Source organism: Anabrus simplex, chromosome 10, assembly GCF_040414725.1.
Source record: "Anabrus simplex isolate iqAnaSimp1 chromosome 10, ASM4041472v1, whole genome shotgun sequence".
In the NCBI taxonomy this organism is placed as follows: domain Eukaryota; kingdom Metazoa; phylum Arthropoda; class Insecta; order Orthoptera; family Tettigoniidae; genus Anabrus; species Anabrus simplex.
The window spans coordinates 31,252,457-31,278,972 of record NC_090274.1 but is presented as its reverse complement, the minus strand read 5'-3'; the positions used below and the strand labels follow the sequence as shown (position 1 = coordinate 31,278,972).

The window sequence follows — 26,516 nt, the reverse complement described above, 5'->3', positions numbered from 1 at the left end:
TACATCTTGATGAATCCTCATCTGTTTTCAATTAACACTGGGAACACTTTCCGTGGTCGTATAAAACAAGGAAATTAAGCAAAATATGCCTCCCAAAAAGACTGATAATATTGTTTCTTAGTTGAACTCATTACGAACACCACTAAAAATACTAAATCGCTTAGAAATTCATCACACAATTCCATGACTTTCAGAACTACCGCCAATGTTACACACGCACACAAACAAAGCCTTTCAGCTGCTATGAAGCACGACACAGTTACTAAAGTTGTTTTATATAAATTCACAGCCTGCTACTTTTCACAGATTTCTTTTCTTCAAAATCGCAGCCTGCTAGTTGTTTGGAACAGCTCATTGAATGATGTAGCAATTGAGGTAGAACAGGTGACAAAAGCACGGTGATAATCGATAATGTGATTATTGATACATTTACTGGTCGAATTTCAAACTCTGCATCTCGTATTACCAGCTACTATCGAAAGTCAAACAAATCTGATTTGACCGCAGAAAGCGAAACCAAGCGCGCATATTCAAAATCCGTACAATAACACTATTCATCCGTACAACCGTAAAACACTCAAAATCCGTACATTTTACAGTAAAACCAAAATAATTGGCAGGTACACAACATTACTGAAGGATTTATAGTGGAGAACAGCAGCACCTGAGCTCCTTCATTTATGATGAATTTTACAGCGCTTACGGGAGGCAAAAGGAAGTCACGATCGAATAAGTATCGTTGCCAACTCACAAGCATTGAAACGAGGACAATGAAGTGTTCAATCCTTTTAAGCCCTTTTCCTTTTTTTCCGCATAAAATTATTTTTTGCTGATAATGTCACATATTCCGTAATAATTTCCCCTTTGATCATATTTCGTAATCGTGAGGTGAAATCCGCAATAATTATGGACAATCCGTAACAGTTGGCACCTCTGGATCTAATAATAATAATAATAATAATAATAATAATAATAATAATAATAATAATAATAATAATAATAATATTATTTGTTTTAAGTTCCAGTAACAACTTTTATGGTTTATGGAGACGCCAAGGTACCAAATTTTGTGCAAAAGAAATTCTTTCACGATCCAGTAAATCTACTGACTTGAGGCCGACATATTTGAGCACCTTCACACATCACTGGAATGAGCAACGATCCTGCCGAGTTGAGGGGGGTCAGAAGACCAGCGCCTCAACTGTCTGAACCACTCAGCCCAGCTGTACAATATCTCTAGAAACACCTTTGGTGTTTACCTGACAAAATTCATTAAAACTCAGGCATAGATTTAAAAAACTGAAAAAAATTATTAAAGCTCAGTAATGGATATTGCCTTGGAAAGATTCAAGAAGTTTGTAAGGAGCATAACACACCAGATGGAAAAGAGTAGGTGTAGGTTAACTGCAAGAAAAACTGAAACAGCATGCCCTGAGGGAAATGCTACCCACACATGGCCTAATAACCCATTCTTTTGCCGTTATTTCTTTATCTGCGGACGTGAAAGCCTTAATCAGTAATATATGTCCACCACAGATCCATTTCTCCGCCCTCCACTGGAGTGGAATGGAAAGTCAAAACTGACCAGCAGGCAGCCTAAATAACCTTGAAGAAAAATGCCTGCTGAGGCCATATGTTATTACGATTCACATCATAACAATGAATAGCTGGAAACATATAACCTATTCAATTTAAAATTAAAATTTTGTACTGGTTTGCACCCACAGAGTTCTGAGACAGTCAGCAACAGGAAATGGAAAATTTTGGAATGAAGATTAATGCAACAAAACACAAGTTCTTGATCACAAATAGAAGAAATAGAACAACCAGGGGAGAGAGAAAGGTAGAAATGTTTTTTTCCTATTCTGCTTTATGTCACACCTACACGAGCAGGTCTTATGGCAACAATGGGATAGCACAAGGTTAGGACTGGGAAGGAAGCAATGTGGCTTTAATTTAGGAACAGCCCCTGCATTTGCCTAGTGTAAAAAGTGGAAAACCATGAAAAACCACCTTCGGGGCTATCGACAATGGTATTCGAATCCCCAAATATAAGCTGACAGCAATATGGCCCAGACCACATAGCTAACTCATTTAGTATGGTGAGAAATGAATCCTTGTAAGTACTAGACAGTTTTAGATACCTTGGCAGCATGACATCACACGATGGAGGATTAGAAAAAGGAATTTATTCAAGAAATAAGTATACAGCAAGATTCTACCAGAACATAAATGACATGTAACAATGACATGCAATATTAAAATATGCTCCAATAACCAGGACTTTGACTGAAACAAGAGCAAGATTGGAACAGTGGCCAGATGAGAAATAATATGAAATAAGGTGATATGAAAAAGAGTAGCCGTAAGTTATCTGCAAAAGAATAGCTAAGGTGGTTTGCAAAACAAGACGATTTAAAGAAAGCCTTCAGGAAAATGATCACTGGCAAAAGAACTCTAGGATGACCTCAAAATCATCAGAGGTAAATAACAAACAAACAAAAAGAGTAACATAAATGGCTATTACCAACCCGGTTACTATATAAAAATCAGGCAATATAATTACTTCGTTTTATAGTAATATGGTATATACGGTCCAATAGGACAGTTCATTTGTAAGGTTCAGAACATTCAAGACAATTTATCATTGAAATAACCATCACAACTGAAGATGTTCTTGTGAAGAAGAAATATAGGAACATGGCTCATGCATAACAATGAATACGTCGCATTTCCTGGCAACAGAACGGGACTTACATAAGTAGTTCGACAAGTCGACGACAGACGCCAGCATCGATCACTGCTTGTATCTTGTCGTTGGGTCCATCAGACAGGTAGCTCAGGGCCCAACAGGCATCGGCCAACACGTCTCCATCCGTGTGGAAGAGCAGACGAGATAGGACGGGCAGGCAGGGACACACTTTACTGAACTCAGGCGCTGGGTTCTTCCCACGACACAGGTTTGACAGTGCCCACACTGCATTCCGAGTCATTGAGAGACGTGTCGATTTGCTCAGCAGCCTGTAAATATCAATAATTTCCAGAATCATAAAAGGTATAAATTAGGAATCACAAAAGGTACAGTGCTAGGATGGAGGACAACACATAGACTGGTTTCTTGGGAATATGAGGAGCAACGAAAAGGAAAGGTGAAGTCAAATATGGAGATATAAAAGGAAAAGGAGAAACTCAACATAATGCAGAATGTAACCCAACCATAAGAAAGAAAAAAAAACTATAAATTGTTAGCTTCGGTAGTTATGGGGAGGCAATCAGAGGCTTTCTCCCTTAGGGACCAATATTACACGATGCCATTTATACAAGTTTTAGTAAACATATTTCTAACATGGAGACCCACACATTTATCACAGCTGCTCCTAACCTGGAGAATAAATAGTGCTTCAAGGATTTTTTTTCCACTGAGGCCCATCACTCCATCTAAAGGGGCAAACACTGCTAGCTCCTCCAGGAACTCAAGGTATTTGCCATTATCCAATTCCACACAAGAAGTCATTGGCTGTATTGTTTACTCTATTTGCAGTAGCAATTAGTGATCCCAGCCAAGCATATGAAGAATTGCTGTAGATAGAGGGAATGTCACATTGTGTTACTTTTACAGAAAATGTATTTTGAAGTTCGAAACCATATAACTCTACACTAAGCAAATGAAAATGGTTTCTTTCTTATCCATATAATTAAGCACATAGCACACATCTCAGCCTCCTGATACCTTCCTGATACCCAAACAATCCTTTTCACAAAATAACAAGGAGGAATACTGCTAGTCTTGCAAAGCAGTTAACTACTGTATTTACATGAATAATCCCTCCATGTTAATTTTAGGAAGGGGAATTTTTACTTCATTTTGTATTTATATAACTATGTTGAATAAATATGTTTAAAACAGTAAATACACTGCCATACTAGGAATGTATGTATGTCTACTACTTAGTCCTGTTTCTTAATATGGGGTCGGGGATGAGGTAAGAAGAATGCTTTCATGGCCGGATGCCCGTCCTGTTGTCAACCTCCTCAGTAGAGGAGCCAATGAAGATGAAATGAATGATGGTGAATGAAATTGGGTAGGCATGTGGAAGGAATCACCTGTGGCCTATGAACAGGAACTGCCCTGGCATTTGTCTAGAAGTGACAATGGGAAACTACAGAAAACCATTCTTAGGACAGTTGACGGTTGGGTTTGAACCCACACGTCTAATGAATGGAGAGCTTGGCTCCATAGCCGTAGCGCATTAACACACCTAAGGACAACCCCAAACACAACTCGTGATCATGATATGAACAGTACATACTGAAGCAAAGGAACGAGGATGCCAGAGTCGAGAACATGGTCTCGACACTCAGGTGAATCTCCAGCAATGTTTCCTAGAGCCCATACAGCCTGTTCTTGCACGTCCTCAAACTCTGATCCGAGGAGTTGGATGAAGATGGGAACGGCACCAGCTTCGATCACTATCCGTGTCTGTAACGACGTTCCTGATGCGATGTTGGTGAGAGCCCAAGCCGCTTCAAACTGTTAATACAAATGGTATAGAATGAAAATCAATGTGTAATAATGAAGCATTTTTAAAGAAACAAAAGGCTACAACAATTATCAGGAAATGTGACACGAAGTGGGTGCCATAATGGAGGTCATATAAGCCAGTAATACTTACGCACAAGAAACTATTTTGGTTTACAAGGCTTTATATAATCAGTATCAGCTGAAGGAGGCAAAGAAAAGGTTGTGTTACGTCCATGGGGCCCTTACCTGAAGGCTGCAATTGGTATTGTTCTGGAGGAATTCCACAAATTTTGGCACTATACCAGTTTGTATAACTTCATCTATAGGCGGGTTCGGTTCTCGAGACAGCAGCTTGCGGAACTTCTGGGTAGCGGCTAACTGATCATCCACATTAGTGCTATATAAGGCTTGTACCATTGCTGGAGTAATGCCTGGCGCATTGACAAGAGACAAGATATCCTCCTGGAAGAAATAAACAACTGGTTACACAAACAGATAAAAAGCATTTAGCTGTAAATACACATGAAAGCACTCAATATCTATATAAATGAGAATTTTGTCTGTATGATTCAGCATCATTTTTATCTCATATTAGCCACACAAGCTTCAAAGGCAGATTCAAATAAAAATTGTTACGACATCAACGCAAAAAATAATTTCTTGACAGTTGGTATTCAAGTCCACTAATGCACTAAGCTATGTATTATCTGACTTGTATTTAGTGGCTTAGCAATAGAACTGGGATCAAAACAGAAAATGTAAAATTCACCATAAAAATTAGCTTATTCAAAAATCTGTACATTACCCAAGATACACAAAATGGCATTTTTTGTTTCATTCGTCTTTACCATATGAGGAGCAATAATGGAGATATCACATTTTTCACAAACTTCCAAATATCTCTGGAATTATTACTATCATCGTAAAACAGTACACAACAATAAATTAAGTGCAGAAAATCAAGTTCAACACCTTCTGTATCTGATACATTTTTGCGATCATTGCCGACGCAGGTTAATGTTCAGTCATTCTGACAACCAACTAAGTGGCAATAGTGGTCATTGTTATGATTGTTTTTACAAGCAGCAAAACTGCGTGGTCATTGACCGCTAGCGATCAGGTAGATCGAAAAACGAAAAATGTGAAGAGACAATCACTTGAAGAACGAGGGGGGAAAATCATAAAAGTAGGGTTGGGTGGGGGTTGAGAGGCTAGGTCTCAAATGCTCTAATATCACACAGCCAGAAGAAAATTAAATGTTATGACTATGCTGAGAACATCTAGATATTAAAAATCCTGTTTTAGGCAGCCTAAAAAGCCATTAAAAATGTTAAAATGGGCAATAGCAAGATTTGTATTAACTACTTCTTCCCCTTTTCTCATACACAGGTGTCAACTGTGATGAACATGTAGACTTTGCCCCCCTTTCCGGCTAGATGTCCTTCTCAACTGTACCTCTTCCCCATCATTCTTCTCCCGTCCCTAGTTCAGTTGGTTCTCAGCTGCCGAACAGGATTAACCAATATATATAATAAATGGATCTTAGGTCCGGTAAAGGAAGATGAAGAATTCCATAGACGGCACAATTCCGAGCTTTACGAACATGTAGAGAGGCACTTTGATTGTGCTAGGAAAAGAAGAGTAGCTTTCTATGACCATACAGTACGACTGCCTCCCAAAAGACTGACGAATCTCCTGTTCATCTTCTGGCAGGACAAGAAGAATCATACCACCTGGCTGAAAGAAACTCAGGAGGACATTAAAGAACCGGGAATATCAGATCTTCAAGATAGACGATCTGTACGATGTACCCTGAAAGAAATCCATGGATTTCAGGAAAAAACCCAGAAGAAAGGTTCCCCCAGGACAAATGAAAGAAAGAAGTTACACCGGCAGAAAATGCGAGAATACTGAGCAAAGACCAAAGCCCAACAGTTGAACAAGCGTAGTCTAAAGTAGGCCCATTTGAACCAAGAAGAAGAAATGGATGTGGCTAGTGTGTTGTGTATTGGCTGCAGGGATGTTCCCGAGTCCCAAATAACCATTCGAGGTTAAAATCACCGATATGGCCAGGAATCGAACCTGGGGCTCTCTGAACCAAAGGTCACTGTGGCGACCATTCAACCAAGAAGCCAGATACTTTTCAACTGATACGTAAACACAGAGGAAGTACAAGGAGAATTCTACAAATTGAATGAGATTATTGAAAATTATGGAATTAAAATCAGCAGGGAAAAGAGAAAGACAATGGTATTGACCACAGAAGAAATGAATTATACAAATAAAGAGACGAAACCTTGAAATTGTGGAGAGCTTTAAGTACTTGGGAAGTCAGGTGCCCACTATATTCCGCACTGCTTTACTTCTAAATCGACGTTTCGGCCGATTTTCGTTATACGCTATAACGTGTTTTGGAAATGATATGTTTGCCTATAAAGCACTGGTTGAAATTTGTCTCTATAAACATTAATATATATGTTATTATATGGTTGGCTCTTAAGGTCCCATTTCATTTCCTTGTAATTTCAGTCTACAGGACTTAAAAAACTGTGTGACTCTTGTTATTACTACATGCAATTTACGTGGAGCGCTAAACGACAGTGCATGTTCTCCACTCACCGTACTTTGGCATTATCTAGAGGTTAGTCGCAATACTTCAAGTACAGTCACTTATCAAGTTCAACGGTTCGTGACAATGAACTGACCGTCGACTGTTTGACCCTTCTGTGTAGGAGAAACATCATACGTCTGCTACAGCTCCGAAGTTTTACTTACCTTTCAAGATTAATAAAGGGGAGATGGTACCTGATTTTCATCCTGGGTGATCAAATCACCATCCGGCAATATGCCATGATGTTTGTATTATGATTTTTAATTTCTAGATTGTAATTTGTAAGTAATGTTGTCAGTCTTCCCTTGGTGCCTGGATGAAAATTCAAGTAAGGTCTACATATTATTATTCTTGAACTGTTGCGATGAAGATTTGATCGTGTGTTAAAAAAACTTCCTATCTCATTCAGCGTCTATGGTATTCAGTACAGTTTGCAATCTTTTGCATTTTTCTTTAGTAATTATTGTTTTTCATACTAGTCTTTATCTCTCTAGTATAGTACATTACACTCAACTCTCGATTTACCGTAATCGGGTCAACCGCGTTGCGGCTTAACCACAATCAACAAATTATTAAACAAATTAATTTAAAGCACCACCTAATCGATACTTTATTTCTTGCCTTTTGGCAGAATTATAAAAACAGGACATGTTTCGACCACTTAGTGGTCCTGTCTTTAAACAGCTTAGAAGAAACAATTTGATTAGCAAGTACTTTAAAATCTTAAATTACTTTCCCATGCGATAACACTAGGTCATGCACACGAAAACAGTCCCAAGGCAGCGGAGTATAAACACCATTCCAGAAAGATTGTGAGGCAAGCTGCCCAAATCTGAGAACTGCCATTTCACGCAACTTAATAGAGAAGTCACCATAGGACCGTTGTAAATTAACAGTTCAACACAACCTGTAACTAAAAATAAAAAGCAACTTTCAAGGAAGATAATCAACACAACAGCCAATTAATAAGAAACTTGAAGACTGTTATACACATCGATTTTAACATAAGCAAGATCAAGCCACCTAGTGTTTTTACAAAAAGTGCCTAATTGCAGACCTTTTAAGATTTTTTAAATTTGTTCAATTAGAAAATAAGTTTTTAAATATTACCGTAGATGCAAATTGATATTTAAGTACCTTTTAACACCACATCACTAAAATCCCCCCCCCCCCAAAATTATAAGTTCCCATGGGAGAGTAATTTAAGATTTTAATGTACTTACTAATCAAATTGTTTCATCTAAGCTATTTAAAGGCAGCTGATGATGACCGCTAAGTGGTCGAAAAATATCCTTTATATGATAATGTTTTTATAATTCTGCTAAAAGGCAAGAAATAAAGTATCGATTGGGTGGTGTTTTAAATTAATTTGTTTAATAATTTGTTGATTGAATTCACTGATACAGTCATGAAGTGGACAGCTTGCAATTAACCGCAATATCAAAAACACTGAAAATGCAGGAATGTTAGGAGTTATATAACACAGAATTACAAAGGGGCAGCATAATATTGCCGAGTCATTATAGTAGCAGGGGTGGTGTGACATTGAAGTTATTTGTAGCTGTGTGCTGTTTATTTTTTCATTTATTAATTGTGCTTGAAGTGCTACTTTTACTGAAACGTATTGGATAAGTTATTAAAAAACAATATAATAGTAGACTACCATTTATTATCTGTGGCAAACGTCAAGTGCCGATAAGTGGAGGAACGTTGTAGGCAGTACACAAAGAGGCATGGGAAAATGAAGGTGTAGTGAGAAACTGCACCGAAAGTTTAAAATATCTTCGGAAGCTGGTGACAATGACTCATCGCTGGCGGGTTCCACTGATACTGAAATCGGTGATGTGTTACCTTTGTAGGCCATGAACTTCTTCCTGTGCCTGCCATAAGTGTTGAGTAATGTGTTATCTCTCCATTCTCTTTCACTCTTAATAGTGTCTTTAGTGTCGGATGTGTTAGTAAGTGTAGTTTTTGTGAATTTGTTTTCAATCCAGATTCTTTAGCTTTTCTGAGTACGGTATTACATTTTATGAGGGCTGTTTACTACAGTCATATTGCATCAGCTGTTATCGCGGCAGTAGCGTGCTGGCAACAGAGGAAAGACGATGCTCATGTGTTTTGTGAAAGATCAATTCAGAAATAAACCAGTACAGAGTACAGTAACCTAAATCTCTTTTCCCTGCATTTTCCCTAGGATATCCCCATTTTCTCTGAATTAAAAAAAAAAAATCAAATGTTGGACAATATACAAGGAAATAAATATTCGGACATGAAAAACTTGGCACAGGACAGGCAACAGTGGAAGAGGTTCATCCCATGACAAGACCTGCCATAAGGCAGAACACCTAGATAGATAGATAGATAGATAGATAGATAGATAGATAAGAGTTACGCTTAAGTATGTTTATCATATTCTGGAATCATATCTTGAAATATATTTTGCACGAACACTTACAATTGCACAAAGAACTTGAAATATATGAAAGTCAAACAAGCTACATGTTATCATGAAGTGCCAATCTGTGAAGTGCATTATCAGCAATCCCACTATAAACAGCCTGCTATAAGACACCCTACAACCAATGAAAATGAACTACACTGTTCATAGTAAGCCATCAGTCAATCACGCATCAAACTAACGCCTACGTTCATCAGGGACCTTATTCTTGCAAATGGCAAGCATGAATGAGCATTCCAGTTTCTAAACACGCTCATAACAGAAACATATGGGTTAGTGTTCTGAAACTCGGGAATAAGATCCCATTTCCTGTGGCAAATGGAATTACCGTTCGAATACGTATGCTGGTCAACAAGTGTGCATGGATACAAGCACCACTGACACAATCTTTCTTTCTAGAATTTTTTTCTGTGATAATTTTGCTTTCCTGGAATAATTTCTCCTTAATAAAGAGGCAAAATTCGTAAAAATTACGGGCAATCAGTAATAGTTACCTCCTCTATGTTATGTAAAGTACATGAGTAGCTTTTGAAACACTGTTTATTTTGAAAAGAACATAAAGAAGATAAGAGTTAGTTTAATGAGAACAAGGCAATTACAAATTAATGGGGGAAGTAATTATCTATAAACATTTAATTTTGCTATCAAAGTGAAGACCTGGATTTTATGTTATCGTTAAGAGCGAATTGTAAGCCACACCACACTCAAACTAATGCAATACTAGAACAAAACCTCCAATGTGAAAATATTTTTGGAGATATACTGACCCATAGCACATACATTACAAAGAGCGAGAATGTCTTGACAATACGCACACAATATTGCACCTTAGATGACAGAACCTTGCCGGCCACAGTTCTAAGCTAAAATATTTCACATAGGAGGTTTTGTCCCGGCAGCGACGAATGTTGCACGCCTTGTGTACTGTCATCTTTGAACAGTTAGCACAAGCATATCTATTTTCTTTTATTCTTTCACTACCACCCGCACTCTTATCAGTCTCTTTCAAAGTACTACTCGCTGCACATGACGCGCATCTAGTCTACATATAAATCTTGTTCAGTCATTCCGTTCGGGTCCAGTCTCAGGTTGAAAGCTTTTGACGTGACAAGTCATTTCCCTGTGTTTTTCCTGTATATTTTCAGAATTTTTATTTCCCTATCTTTCCAGAAGAAGGGTACCCTGGAAGTGAACTGATACAGGATGCAGGGCTGGACTTGGAGAACAGTAATAGGACTCAACAGGGAAATGCATTCTACCAGAGTGTGAGTAACCTGATGTGGACGAAGTAAGACAGTAGCTGGCGTATCAGTGGAGCAAGTCCAACACTTTACGTATCTCGGCAGTGAACTTGATCACAGCTAGAATAATGGTGTTAAAATTAGCTCCCGGAGTGAACAAGCAAGAACTGCATTCAAGAGAACGAGCAAATTTCTCGGTAACAGGGAGTTCAAGATCAATCTCCGTCTCCGTTTACGTCAGTGTTGAGGATTTTCTGTCTTACTTTGTGGTGCAGAGACTTGGACCCTAACAGAGAACACCACCGAAAAACTTAGATCCTTTCAGATGTGGTGCTACCAACACCTACTCATCATGGCTTGACAAAATATGTAACACTGAAGCACTCCAACGCCTGAACAAAGACATCAACAGGAAGAAACTTGTGTACTATAACCACACCATAGTCTCCTTCAGCTTATCTTACAAGGTAAAAATGAAGGAATGAGAAGTAGAGGAAGAAGGAGAATATCCTGGCTACGGAATCTACGAGAACGGTATGGGCTCAGCACCCCCAGTCTTTTCAGAGTTGCTGAGAACAAGAACCAGATCGCCCTGATGACAGCTAAGAGATAAGAATTTCATCGTGTTCCGAATTGAAGTGAGTTCACTATTAAGTTCAAAGAAGATATATGATGGTTCAACCTTTCAATACTATTGAAATAAGAAAGGTAAGTTTTACATTCCTACTTAATTATAATTGGTACCGGTTTCGACCATTATTCTTGGTCATCGTCAGCTGATCACAAATAAGTATAAAAGATGACGATGATGCTTTTGTTTAAAGGGGCCTAACATCAAGGCAATCGGCCCCTAATGGTACAAAATGGAATGACAAATTGAAAGTCCAAAAGCCTCCACTGACCAGAATTCAAAACGTGAGGATGAAGAATGAATGGATGGATATGAATTTAAAAGAATCAGTGGATCCGACCCGCAATGTCTCGCATTCACAGAAACTGACGTGAAACAATAGTATTACTGACCACGGGACTGCGTCTATAGCATAATACTGAATCAATGATGCTTTGAGTCTAAAAGGGTCCAAAATCAAAGTCATCGGCCTCACATAATGGTATTTATCGTTAGGAAAGTAGAACCATGGTATTTTTCAAGCTGCGGTACTAATCAAAAGTAGCGTAGGCTCACGGCATTCCACACAGTATGGTACTACTCACTGGTAATGAAATTCGCACATGGAATACAGACCCATGGTGTTTCGCACACTGCGGCACTGTTTTCAGGAAATGCAAACCTATACAGGTAATGCAAACCAATGACGCTCCTCACAAAAGTGGAGTAACCACAGGGACCTGCACTATCCCGGGGTGTTCCTCACATAGTGGGTACTAAGCATAGGCCAGGCAGAACCATGGTGTCGCTCATCCCATGGTGTTGTGCATATAGGGGTACGAATCACAGGTACTGTAGAAGCCAGCACCTTACTCTATTACTACTAATCACAAACCTATTTGGTACCTAACATAGTGGTACTATGCACAAGTAAAAGCGACCCATAGTGTTCCCCGCGTGGTGTTAATCACAAGTAATCTCATGGTTCTAAGTTGATCATCCCTTGGTAGCCCCTTTTAGTCATCTCTTACAACTGGCAGGGGATACCGTGGGTGTATTCTTCGTCTGCGTCCCCCACCCACAGGGGATTGTGTGTTTGGTCGGCGAGAGGTATTTTATTTCCCTCAAGTCCACCGGCAAGCCAGTGGGACTATCACCTCTCCCGCTACTACGCCAGCATAGTAGGTTCATTTAAGTATAAAAGACAATGCACAGGTAAATAAAATGTGAAGTTTAAATAATCCCGTCAGTTGCTGTTTGTGAAACACTAAAACACTTTACGGAGCAATGTGTGTTGAAATTTCAGCCGATCACAAATAAGTATAAAAGACAATGCGCAGGTAAACAAAATTTGAAGTTTAAATAATTCCATCAGATATTGTTTATCCCTTTCAGACCGAGTACGCACAATTGTGCGGGTACGTATTTTGTTTATCCCTGACGGTATTTGATGTTTTTTCGGCGCTAGACCGGACTGCAGTGATTGTGCGGGACACGTGGCGTCTATTTCAATTGTTTTTAGTATGCGCTTGACCGCCAGGGCGAAGGAAGAAGAGTTTAAAAAGCACAGTTGATCGGCGAGATGGCGAGAAGCAGTAGTGCCAAAAGTAAGTATTTATTTATTGCGTTTATATTAATCTAGAAGCTTTACTGAATACTGGAATATATTCAATGAAGTGTGTACATTGGTTAATGAACGTAAATTTTGAAGATACATCATCGTATGTGATACGAGGTTTTGAATTTTGATACGCACAATTGTGTGGGTCCTTTTTTTCGGATGTTAGCTTTTATTTTGTAAAATAAACTATCAATATGTGTATTGAGGAGCATTTTAGTCAGTTTTTGACATACAAACAAAAATTCACGCCTCCAGTTTTCTTTCAGGTCTGAAAGGGTTATGAAGCACTATAACACTTTAGGGAGCACTGCGTGTTGAAATTTCAATGTTATGAAGAAGTCTATGATCAAATACATATTTTTAAGTTGCAGTTCATGAGGCACTGTATAATTTTAGGGATCAGCACTGCATGTTGGTAGTTCCAAAAATCATGAAGAAGTCATAGAACAAATACGTAAATGTAGTACGGAGCAAGTTCTTGAAGAGTAACAAGACATGTGCCGATCAGCACTGTGCTTCCAAAGGTTTGTGGAAACCCAATGAAAAATTTTAAAACGTTCCAAGTATCAAGCCTTAAAATGCTGATATGAGTGATATAGTACAATATAGTTGTATATTATTTATTGAAAGAAATATATTTAAGTTAAAGAAACTCATATGTTAGATTCTTGAAGTTATTGAAACATATGACATAACTTCAAGAATGTAACATACGAGTTTCAACATTTGGACATTCCAGCACGATCCTACGTCGTCTCGTAAGACAAAGATGACTCAACTGTGGTTGCAGGCCAATGTACTATACTTCATCTCCACTGTTGAGGGGAATTCTGGTAGACCTGAACTTAAACCCCTGGATATCAAACTGTGATCAGTGCTAGAAGGAAGATCTGCAAGGAAAGACACCCTTCGTTCGAAAGTTAGGATTCCTTGGTGGCAGCAGTGGCAGATTTCCTTAATTTATACAATCCGTTCTGTGAAAGATGACTGGCCAAGGTGTCTCCAAGCCTGTGTGTGTGTGCTAATGGTGGACATTTTGAAGACAGATTGATGCAAAATGTAACACGTCTCTATAACATATTAAAATGAAACTGAAAAATCTCAACCATATTTCACTAATTCACGACATAGTTTTTGACTGTATTTATGCAAATTTTTATCTTTCAATTAATATGATTTAATCTTTGACCTTGAATTACTCAAAACATATCATCTAAAACAATTCTGAAAATATATAACAATTCTCTATTAATCCCCAGAATATCTAACTGGTACACAAGAAATGTAACGATAATGGAATTTGATACATATGGAGTACATTGCAATCTAAACATTATTGAGGTCACTCTGCTAATAAAAGTGGCAAATTTAAATCATAAATTGGGGTCAGTTTAAAGATGACTGCACAAATTTTATAACAGAAATAACATATTTCACATTATAACACATGACAATAACTTATAAATATTAATTTGCCAATAGCACGCATTCTTATTATGAACAATACAATAAACTATGCACATTAATTAGCCAATAATATGTATTCTTGTAACGTCCAATCACAGTAAATGATTATGCAACTCATAGGAATGAATTAGCAAATAAATGACCACTAGCGAAATATTGCTAGTATAGAATATTCCCAGCCCCTACATCCAGACTGTGCGAAACTCGGGAGAGAGCATTCGTTTATTAATTTATTCGATACATGCATTAAATTATCTTTCTTACAATTATTTAGCTGTTACTACACTAAATATTATACTCAAGCTATCGTAATAATATTTATATTTTGGCCGTGCGCGTAGAGGTGCGTGGCTTGCATCTGGGAGATCGTGGGTTCAAGCCCCACTGTCGGCAGCTCTGAAGATGGTTTTCCGTGGTTTCCCATTTTCACACCAGACAAACGCTGGGGGCTGTACCTTAATAAAGGCCACGGCCGCTTCCTTCCAACTCCTAGACCTTTCCTATCCCATCGTCGCCATAAGACCTATCTGTGTCGGTGCGACGTAAAGCAACTAGCAAAAAAAAATATATATACATTTACATTCATTCCACAGATGGTTCATGGTATGGGTTACTGTAGTCACATCCTAGTTCGTGAACCATGGGCAGCGGCTTAGTGGCCTAGAAAGTGGTCCTGAGAGTCGGGATACCAGTTGCTATGGAATAGGAATGGGCATCTCGGACATATTCTGAGTCATGACCTTCCTTGTGCTCAGGCGGCTAGGGCTATACAATCCACCGGTGGTCCATAACAATTTAAAGGAGATCCTCACTTGGACTATGTGTAAGTAGGGTAGCATCCTGCTTCATGAACTTACAGAGCTCAGAACATTTTAAGCAAACCTCAGACCTATGGCAGTAACAGAGTCCCACTCCCATTTGACAGGCGAGGGACTCCTTGGAAACAACTTGGCAAATGAAATGGAATTCAATGGGGAGCTATCAATATTAATGGGGCTTACAGAAGAAAGAAAGTAGAACTGGCTGAGTCAGCAAAGAGGATGCATCTGGATGAGCTAGCAGTAAGTGATATTCGGTTAAGGGGAGATAACGAGGAAGAGATAGGAGATTATAAAGTGTATATGACGGGTGTTAGAAAGGGAAGGGTAGAGTATGGGGTAGGGCTGTTTAACAAAAATACCATTGCGCGCAACATAGTTTATGTTAGGCACGTAAATGAGCGAATGATGTGGGTAGATCTGGCAGATGGAAGATTTAGGAAGAGAATTGTCTCACTGTATTCACCATGTGAGGGTACAGATGAGAATGAAGTTGACAAGTTTTTTTTTTTTTTGCTAGGGGCTTTACGTCGCACCGACACAGATAGGTCTTATGGCGACGATGGGATGGGAAAGGCCTAGGAGTTGGAAGGAAGCGGCCGTGGCCTTAATTAAGGTACAGCCCCAGCATTTGCCTGGTGTGAAAATGGGAAACCACGGAAAACCATCTTCAGGACTGCCGATAGTGGGATTCGAACCTACTATCTCCCGGATGCTTGACAAGTTTTATGAAGCACTGAGTGACATCGTAGTCAGAGTCAACAGCAAGGATAGGATAGTGCTAATGGGCAATTTCAATGCGAGAGTTGGAAATAGAACTGAAGGATCCGAAAGGGCGATTGGTAAATGTGGGGAAGATATGGAAGCCAATGGGAATGGGAAGCGTTTGCTGGACTTCTGTGTCAGTATGGGTTTAGCAGTTACGAATACATTCTTCAAGCATAAAGCTATTCAAGCTATTCACCGCTACACATGGGAGGCTAAGGGTACCAGATCGATGACATACTATATCTTAACCGACTTCGAATTCAGGAAGTCTGTTAGGAACGGACGAGTTTTCCAGGGATTTTTAAATATACAGACCACTATCTGATCTGTAGTGAACTAAGTATCGCTAGGCCTAGGATAGAGAAAGTGAAATCTGTCTGCAAATGAATAAGGGTAGAAAATCTTCAGAATGAGGAAATTAGACATAAGTACATGGATAAGATTAGTGAGAAGTTTCAAACAGTAGACAGGAAGCAGGTTCAGGGTATAGAAAGAGAATGGGTGACATACAGGGATGCTGTAGTAGAAACAGCAAGGGAATCCCGAGGAACAACTGTGTGTAAAGATGGGAAAAAGAAAATATCTTTGTGGAATGAAGAAGTGAGAGCAGCTTGTAAACGTAAAAAGAAGGCTTATCAGAAATGGCTCCAAACAAGGACCGATGCAGACAGGGAATTGTAGATGAAAGAAACCGAACGAAACAAATACTTGTTGAATCCAAAAAGAAGTCATGGGAAGATTTTGGTAATAACCTGGTAAGGCTAGGTCAAGCAGCAGGGAAACCTTTCTGACAGTAATAAAGAACCTTAGGAAGGGAGTGTAAAAGGAAATGAACAGTGTTTTGGGTAATTTAGGTGAACTCATAATAGATCCCAGGGAATCAATGGAGAGTGAAGGGAATATTTTGAACATCATCTCAACGTAAAAGGAAATCTTCCTGGTGGTGTTGTGAACAACCAAGCTCATGGGAAGGAGGAAAATGATGGTGAAATTACGCTTGAGGAAGCGGAAAGGATGGTAAATAAACTCCATTGTTATAAAGCAGCAGGAATAGATGAAATTAGACCTGAAATGGTGAAGTATAGTGGGAAGACAAGGATGAAATGGCTTCATAGAGTAGCAAGATTAGCATGCCGGGTTGGTAAGGTACCTTCAGATTGGACAAAAGCAGTAATTGTACCTATCTCTAAGCAAGGGAACAGGAAGGATTGCAACAACTATCGAGGTATCTCATTGATCAGTATGCCAGGGAAAGTATTCAATGGGATATTGGAAGGGAGCATGCGATCAGTAGTTTAGAGGAAGTTGGATGAAAACCAGCGTGGTTTCAGTCCACAGAAGGGCTGTCAGGATCAATTTTCAGTATGCGCCAGGTAACTTAAAAGTGTTATTAGAGGAATAAACAGCTGTGTTTCTGTTTGGTAGATCTAGAGAAAGCATATGACAGGGTACCGAGGGAAAAGATGTTCGCTATACTGGGGAACTATGGAATTAAAGGTAGATTATTAAAATCCATCAAAGGCATTTATGTTGCCAATTGGGCTTCAGTGAGAATTGATGGTACAGTAGAATGAGTTCTTGCTTCAGGGTACTTACAGGGGTTAGACAAGGCTGTAATCTCTCACCTCTTGTTCGTAGTTTACATGGATCATCTGCTGAAAGGTATAAAGTGGCAGGGAGGGATTCAGTTAAGTGGAAATGTAGTACGGTAAGTAGTCTGGCCTATGCTGATGATTTGGTCTTTATGGCAGACTGTGGCAAAAGCCTGCAGTCTAATATCTTGGAACTTGAAAATAGGTGCAATGAGTATGGTATGAAAATTGATGATGATGATGATGCTTGTTGTTTAAAGGGGCCTAACATCGAGGCCCCGGTATGAAAATTAGCCTAATTAGACTAAAATGATGTCAGCAGATAAGAAATTCAACAGAACTGAATGTCAGATTGGTGATACAAAGCTGGAACAGGTAGATAATTTCAAGTATTTAGGTGTGTGTTCTCCCAGGATGGTAATATAGTGAGACTGAATCAAGGTGTAGTAAAGCTAATGCAGTGAGCTCGCAGTTGCGATCAGCGGTATTCTGTAAGAAGGAAGTCAGCTCCCAGACGAAACTATCTTTACATCGGTCTGTTTTCAGACCAACTTTGCTTTACAGGAGCAAAAGCTGGGCGGACTCAGGATATCTTATAAGTTAGAAGTAACAGACATGAAAGTAGCGAGAATGATTGCTCGTACAAACAGGTGGGAACAATGGCAGGAGGGTACCCGGAATGAGGAGATAAAGGCTAAGTTAGGAATGCACTTGATGGATGAAGCTGGACGCATAAACCGGCTTCGGTGGTGGGATCATGTGATGCAAATGGAGGAGGATATGTTACCTAGGATAATAATGGACTCTGCTATGGAGGGTAAGAGAAGTAGAGGAAGACCAAGACGACGATGGTTCGACTCAGTTTCTAACGATTTAAAGATACGAGGTATAGAACTAAATGAGGCCACATCACTAGTTGCAAACAGAGGATTGTGGCGACGATTAGTAAATTCACAGAGGCTTGCAGACTTAACGCTTAAAGGTATAACGGTCTATAATGATGACGTATGTATGTATTTATTGATTCCACGGATTATCGTCCCTTTTTTTCTTTTCTTTTAACTTTCTTACCCTTAATACTTTTACTTAGTGCATAATTTTTTAATTTCCTTTTGTCACAAATTGTTTAAAATACAACAAAAAATTCTGCTATTCTTCCCAGTCTAATCCATTCTTTATTTAATAATTTAACAATTGTTTAGAATTCTTTCTATTTGTTTTATATTACCACTAAGTGTGTCAGTTCGCCTTCATGCAAAATTCTGCTGTTTACTAAGTGTATGCTAAAAGACTTCAAAAGTAATTAATGTAGTAGTAGTAATGTTTTATTTTACCTGGCAAGATTAAGGCCTTCAGGCCTTCTCTTCCATCTAACCAGGAGATGTAGATATGTAGATATTATGAGTAAAAATGCATGTGAGATGATATTTAAATGTTTTATTTAGAGAACACCGTGCTTCAGCAAGTCGGCATATAAAAACACGAAAAAGACCAATGTAGAAGTCAAAAGTAGAGCCCTGATTTTCATGCAAATGCATGTTTTTAAATAAACTGGTTACACTTCACCAACTTTGCAAATATTCGTTTTATGGTTTAACCATTCCAAACGAGTTCTTTTTCACTGCATGTTTGCATGTTTTGGCTTTTTTAGGAGAAAATTCATGCATAATGCATATTTTGAAGATTTTGGATTTAACAGCAAATATTTGGATGTTTAATATTGCATAATACGACTTTTCTTCTGACCTGGGCACATATATAATGTTAACTTTTATGACAGTGCCTTTTATGAATGTTGGTCTGCAGAACTTGCGACAATTTTTTCATGTATTACAGTATGTAAAAAAATACTGAGAGACAGAGAGAATGTATTTCTGACATCCTATGTTACAACCGAAGTTAGTACATACGGTAAAGCACCTATAATCCAATTAACCTAGCACTTATCTGTTACTTGTGTAAACACTAACGTTTCCCCATCATCCGATGGCCAGACACGCATCAATTTCTGAAAATGAGAAAGTCTCTCATAGTGCACTGGCACTGCCGCTAGCTCCATGTAGCCTATTCAGTGGCAGCCACGGTATGCACTAGTCATGCATCTTGGTAAGTGTGCTATTTACCAACTGATGAGCTCAACTTAGCACACTGGAGCGAAACGCTGGCAACCAGGAATGAGTTAGCTGGAAAATTTATAATGTCCAATAATGGATGAACTATACTGGTATTATATACGTTTGACGAATTCAAAGTCAGAATTTGAACGAATCACTTCGTTCGACCTATCTCTAGTTAAGAGATAAGAATTTTATAGTGTTCCGTATTGAAGAGAGTTTACTATTAAGTTGAAAGAAGATATATGATGGTTCAACCTTTCAATACTATTAAAATAAGAAATGTAAGTTTTACATTCCTACTTAATTATAATTGGTACCGGTTTCAACCATTATTCACAAACAGCAACTGACAGAATTATTTAAACCTCGATTTTATTTTCCTGTGCATTGTCTTTTATACTTATTTGTGACTGGCTGACGATGACCAAGAATAATAGTCTAAACCGGTACCAATTATAATTAAGTAGAAATGTAAAACATATATTTATTTGAAGGTTACCATCGTGTATCTTCTTTCAACCATCTTTAGTTGCCACAGCTGCTTCTCTGCGTAATGACTAGACGCTTTTGAATGTCCTCAATAACTGTTAAGGATTGCCGGCTGCGATAACAAAGATGTGTGCCAGGTGAGAGATCTGGGTAGGAAATTCCAGGATAACAACGGAAGAGGGTTCAGTGCAAAACCAAGATTTGTAAGCTGCTATCTCAGTAAAGCGTGAAGTGAAGTGTGATACAACTTTTGTTTTGTTTGACTAACATAGACGAACAAGTGAGCCGTCAATGAGTAAGTCTATCAGCAATTTTGACGATGATGATTGTGATGATTGTTGTTTAAAGGGATCTAACATCTAGGTCACCGCCCCTAATGGTACAAAATGAAATTATAATTAAAAATTTAAAATTGCTTACTGGCTATTATTTAAAAAATTATGATGAAAATGATGGTGAATTTAAAATAATAATGGATCTATTATTTAAAAATAGATAAAATGTAATAAAATTATCAAGTGAAATCGTATAATTCAATCAAAATTAAAAGTTAAAAAAGAGAGCATTAAAAATACACAAAGATAAATATTATAATAAATAGAATGAAAACAATAAAATAAAGGCACAACAACCAGAATCTTCACTTTTCAACACAATAAAACAGGCCAACATCCCTCGTAAAACAGATGTCGAGGTCTACTGACTATTCGTCATATCAGCTATTTTGTCGCAAACAGTAATCTAATAGTTACTATAATTAATCCTGTCATTAATGGTGCATTATGGTAAACCAGAATCTAAATTAAAATATAACGGCTGGGGAGATCCACCAAATTAATACAGCCTTTGGTGTATGTGGTAGATCTCCCTCCACCGTTATAATTTAAATTTCGGAGTCAATATGGAACAAGGATGTTTTTAACTTGTAATAAAACCAGAATCTAACCAGCTGCTAACAGTAACCACAGGGGCTTACGGTACCCCTAAAGACATCACGACCAACAGCAATGTTTGTTCACACCACAGTTAATGCACTATGCATTTGTTATATTGGCAACAGTAACAAGTGAAGAACAACAGTGTGAGGAGAGAGTGAGAGGGAAGATGGTGTGATGTCAATATTGTTTCAATGACAACTAAAAATTCTCTTGATAGGCTACGTTTCCTCTGCTTCTAATCCAGTTTCTTATCCACTCCCTTAATTCTGTCTTGTCTGTTTACCCTGTCAAAAGCTTTGGTGTAATCAATAAACACTGCATGTAGTTTGCCTCTTTTCAGTCTGTGGGCCTCTTGAATTTCATTCTGAAGACATTCAAATAGCTTGCATAGTCGATCTTCTCCGACAGAAACCAAATTGTAAATATGGTATTCTGTCGTCTATCATCTTTGCTAAGCGCTTCACAAGTATGGCAGTGAGTACTTTAAAAAAAGTAAATTCCAGCACGATGCCTCTGTAGACATCCAGATCACTGATGTCCCCCTTACCTTTATATAGTAGTTTAATTGTGGAGATTCTCCATCTTTCTGGGAATCGTCCTCGGCGGAAACATTCATTAAACAAGGTCGCCCAGGTTCGTCCTACGGTGAGGAAGGCTTCTTTTAGTTGCTCATTGCATATCTGATCTGGACCTGGTGCTTTGTTGTTCTTCAGTGATTTGAATGCATCCATTACTTCTTCTGTCGATACTGAGGTGTACTCTTCTGATACGATGCGTTCCTCCAATGGTCTGGTGTCTTTCATTTGCAGTACCTTGGAGAAGTGATGTGTCCATGAGTATATCCCTAGGAAAGCGAGGGTTTTTTGGTTTCAAAGCTTTGTAAGGGTCATGGGTGGCTTCCGCAATTAGTTTCTTTTCCCGCTCAAGTTGGAAATTCTCCTTTGCTCATTTAACAGTATATCTGTATTGCTTCCTTTTCTCTGCATAATACTTTAATGCCTCCTCAGTCTTATAAGACCTTGCATGTTGCAGCGCTGATAGCTTCTTTTCGTTTACTACAGCACAGTGCGTTGAACCAAGGTTTGGATTCCTTTCATGGGTGTGTAGAGGCTGAGTGGCATTTCTGATATACTCTTCTAGGCTTGAAAAAGCAACATTTAGCCTATGTTTCCTCTTCTTACCAAATGTAGTGCTTTTGATGTCTAATCTTCTTGATACGTGTTGACTTGTGTTTCATATAGCCTATTATTGTTTCCTTTTACTGTGCATAGTTTCGTTTCCATGGGCAGGTGTTTTCGTGCAACTACACTTAGCACTTGTTGGTATATTAGCTTCAATCCAGAGTTCACATATATGAGATCTTATTGTGCTGCTGCCGTTATGTCCTAAGTAAGTTAGTTCATTCGTTCTTTCTTGTTTGTTATGAATAGGCCTTCCTCTTCCAGATATTCAATCGCTGTATTTGCCTTATAAGAATGTTTGTCTAAGCAGCAATTTAAGTATCCTGCTAGGATCAGTGGTTCTGACTTTGGTATTTTGTTTACGGCATCATTAATTTCTTCGATGATGTACTCCTCTTTATAATCAGGTTGGAAGTATACACAGATTATTGAGCAGATCTTTGTTTTGACAAGTAGTATGTTTACGGTTTTAAGCTGGACTGTGAAGGGGGATAGTGTTGGTTTGACAAGACATGTAATTCCTCCTTTTGGTCTTCCTACGTTACCCTTGGTGGCATAGCTGTGTATACAATAGTACCCTTCATGGCTCCAGTCTTTCGTGGGGAAAGTTTCATTTAGAATCACAATATCATACTTCTCATAGTTCTCTGACACTAGTATAAGAGCGTTTACGATGCCTTCTATGTTCCATAATAGTGTAGTGATTACCTGTGAATTGCTATTGTCTTTGGTTCTCTGTATGTACAGTAGTCTGATCTTCATTATTGTGATTCAAGGGGAATCTTGTTGTTTTGCGGTAGCCTTCGAAAACAAAATTGTCTGACCAAGATCCCTTTTGGCCAAAATTCTGGGTTGTTTATTTCATCCAGGTGTTGGAAAGAGACCCCCACTCTGAAGGCTTTGTTACTGCTTACTGTGCGGACCTCCTCGCATTCAATGTTACCTGTTATTCCGTTATTTGCTATGTATTTCTTTAATATGTCTGTGGTGATGGTCTCTACATAACAAGAGTTGTGCGTGACATTCTCCGCGTAAATTATGTAGAGATTAACGACAACATCACAAAATCGGACCGAATAAAGCAAATGAACGGCATCCTTCAAGGGGATTCTCTCCAAGTCCCATACTATTCAGTATAGCCATGGCCGATGTGGCCAATGCCATAAGCATGGAAGGAACACAACTGTACATCTATGCAGAAGACATGGCGCTGGAGTCTACCTTGAGATAATGCATACAAGACAAACTTAAACTATCGATACGGGCTAAAGAAAATGACGTGCATAAACTCACCCAAAACAGTATATACGGTATTTAGGAAAGGAGGGAAGTGGGCTTCTGAAGAAATTATATATCTAAATGAAATACCGATCATGAAAGTGAATCACTTTAAATATCAAGGAATGACCTTCCAAACACATGAGAACATTTTCAGCCTTCACATAAATGACAGGATTATAAAAGCTCAATGCACAACATTCAGTACATAAACAGACTATCTCTCAAATCAGCCATGCAGATATTCTGAGCCAAAATAACCCTAATACTGTACTAACATATGGATTTAAACATATATGTTCAAAGTGAATTTCATGCATATTTTGTGCTATTCTTCTAAATAAATTATCCACTCCCTTATAGATAAGCACATTTCATCCTCAATCAGCTAATGTTTAATTCTGTGCACAAAGCTCTGCATACATTTAAAAAGGCACATTTTTTAGTACTTTGGAGATTATGTCTATGACACACAAATGGTTTAATGTTCATGGTAAAAAGTTACCATATTAGCAAAAGAAAGATTAAGAATCCAACATGACGTGCCTCACATGACGTCACAGCGTGCAACTCAAGGTTGCCATATTATGAACTTAGATCTCACTAGTGACAAGACCATTGGGCTGGGGGCAAGCAAAGTGAGTCTGGGGGCATAAGTTTCAAAACGGCCCACAAGCCTGCAGTAACTCCTGTGACAGTATTGGCAAGTGACAAGAACACGAGAGAATTTGACGACAGGATACATCATCTGCAAAACTCCGCGGTTTCATTATTTCCGTGGAATGTTGTAGCAGTGGGCCACACATGATGCAAGCTCTATCGAAGAAAATACGAAATGCCCCGCAGCCAATAGAACGCAGGAAATGGTTGCATCTCAGAGACTGACATGGTGTTGGTCTTAATTTTTTGTTGAGAACTGTCCACTGATAGCCTCTAAGGATGGATTACAAGCTGGATGACACCAAATGCAACAAACAGGCCGTCGAAGTTGAACATTCCATTTTAATGTGCTGTATAGGCTATATTTATACTTGAACGTAATGTTGTACCTATATTATTGTATATATTTCGTTCAAAATTCTTACCAAGCTAGTATCTCAATGACTGACAGAATTAATAAGAGTACACATTTCAGAAGAACAATTTGGGTTCAGAGGAAGCAGATCCACAGGCCAGCCACCCAGTGGCTGCAGAAGAACATAAAAGATGCTCCATCATCGCCAGTTAGGAAAGTACACGTAGTCTTCCTAGACTATTCCAAGGCTTTTGGCACTATTAAAAGAGAAACTCAAATATATAAGAGAACCGCTTCTAAGCCAGGCTAACAACGAATATATTCAGCAGGAACTGAGAGCAAACCGAGAGCAGCAATGTAAGATCCAACTCCACATAAAAGAGGACAGGAGTCCTTCAAGGGGATCCAATGAGCCCCATTCTATTTACTAAGACCACATCAGAAGATGTGAGAATATCAAAACCTGTCAAACTGAACCTGTATGAGGATGAAAATGTTCAGCAAGCCTTTAACTGAGCGACTTAATGGGCAGGAGGAAACTAAATGCATCTGAATGAGGCTAATACAGTGATGGTAACTTCTAAAAAAAAGGAGGCAAACCAAAACCAAACCCCATAATGCAACAGTCACGAAGAGCCATAGCCTACCAAGTAGATTATGAGGTGCCATGTGGTCAGCGCAACAAATCCTATCAAGCATTATTCTTCGCTTTCTAGACAGGCGCCGCTATCTCACTGTCAGAAGGGTTCTCAACTGTAATCACAAAGGCTGAGTGAACCTCAAACCAGCCCTCAAATCCACGTAAAAATTCCTGACCTGGCTGGAAATCAAACCCAGGGCCTCTGGATAAGGAGGCGGCACACTATCTCTACACCGTGGGGCTGGCAGAAAAGGGGGTAAATTTGGAGATATTCACTTTAAAGGCAGGCACTTCTTGTATGTCTCATACTTCCGAGTGTCTAGAGGTGACGTTACTGATATCAACTAACTTCTTCACAAACTACCTCCATGAGAGAGAGAATGTTGCAATAAGAATGAAGAGTGACATAAGGCATGTTAGAACCCCCTCACTGGAAAAGACAATCAGACTATTTTGCCTGAAAGTTACTCCAGTGCCTGATGTGGGCCAGGCAACATATGGCTGCATCATTAATTCAACGTTCTCAAAAAGCAGTCTTTTTCAAAACTCGAGTCTTCACGCCTAGCCTATGCCTTAACAAGAGAGATCTCTTTAGCTGATGAATTGAGACTCTAGCTGCTGATAACATTTACACCAGGATTTGAAGAACTAATGACAATGACGAGTAAAACACAAAAAGAAATATGAAGTAACTTCTTCTGCACTGACGCAATCATCTCACAGAAATTGATGCAGGCATCTTATGTCCTGTGATGGGGTAAGATGATTCTCAGTGTACAGTATATGCGGCAAAAATTCAGAACAACTTACATTTTCCAGCGCACGCATCTAGGCGCGACTGCACAGTCATTTGTTTCTCTCTCGCTCGTGTGTCGCGAAGGGCTTGATCATGCGGTGGACAGAGCTGCGCTACTTTTGAATTTACGAATGTCGTGACAAAACTATTGGTCTGGATTGGTTAGGCCATTGGTCTGGATGAAGCAAAGGGGGTCAGGTTAGAAGCCGCAATGAGGCCCTAGATCTCTATACTCCGTACGGCTCTACTTCTAAATTGACGTTTTACCAGATTTTGGCTCTGTCTGGTGGTTATGCGCTGAAGCACAGACATCCAACCAATCCCAAGCTGCCATTCATATCGATTTATATCGGC

At 38.9% G+C, this 26,516-nt stretch overlaps 1 protein-coding gene across 2 annotated transcripts in view; it reads right to left on the bottom strand.

The window, feature by feature from the left end:
- Positions 1 to 26,516, bottom strand: part of Kap-alpha1 (karyopherin alpha1) — a 66,337-nt gene that overhangs the window by 37,475 nt on the left and 2,346 nt on the right. For both annotated transcript variants that reach the window (XM_067154763.2, XM_068229382.1), the window contains exons 3-5: positions 4,769 to 4,984; positions 4,311 to 4,531; positions 2,758 to 3,021 (exon numbers count right to left, since the gene is read on the bottom strand). In XM_067154763.2, coding sequence (XP_067010864.1) covers positions 2,758 to 3,021; positions 4,311 to 4,531; positions 4,769 to 4,984 — 701 coding nt within the window. The remainder of the gene's footprint in view (positions 1 to 2,757; positions 3,022 to 4,310; positions 4,532 to 4,768; positions 4,985 to 26,516) is intronic.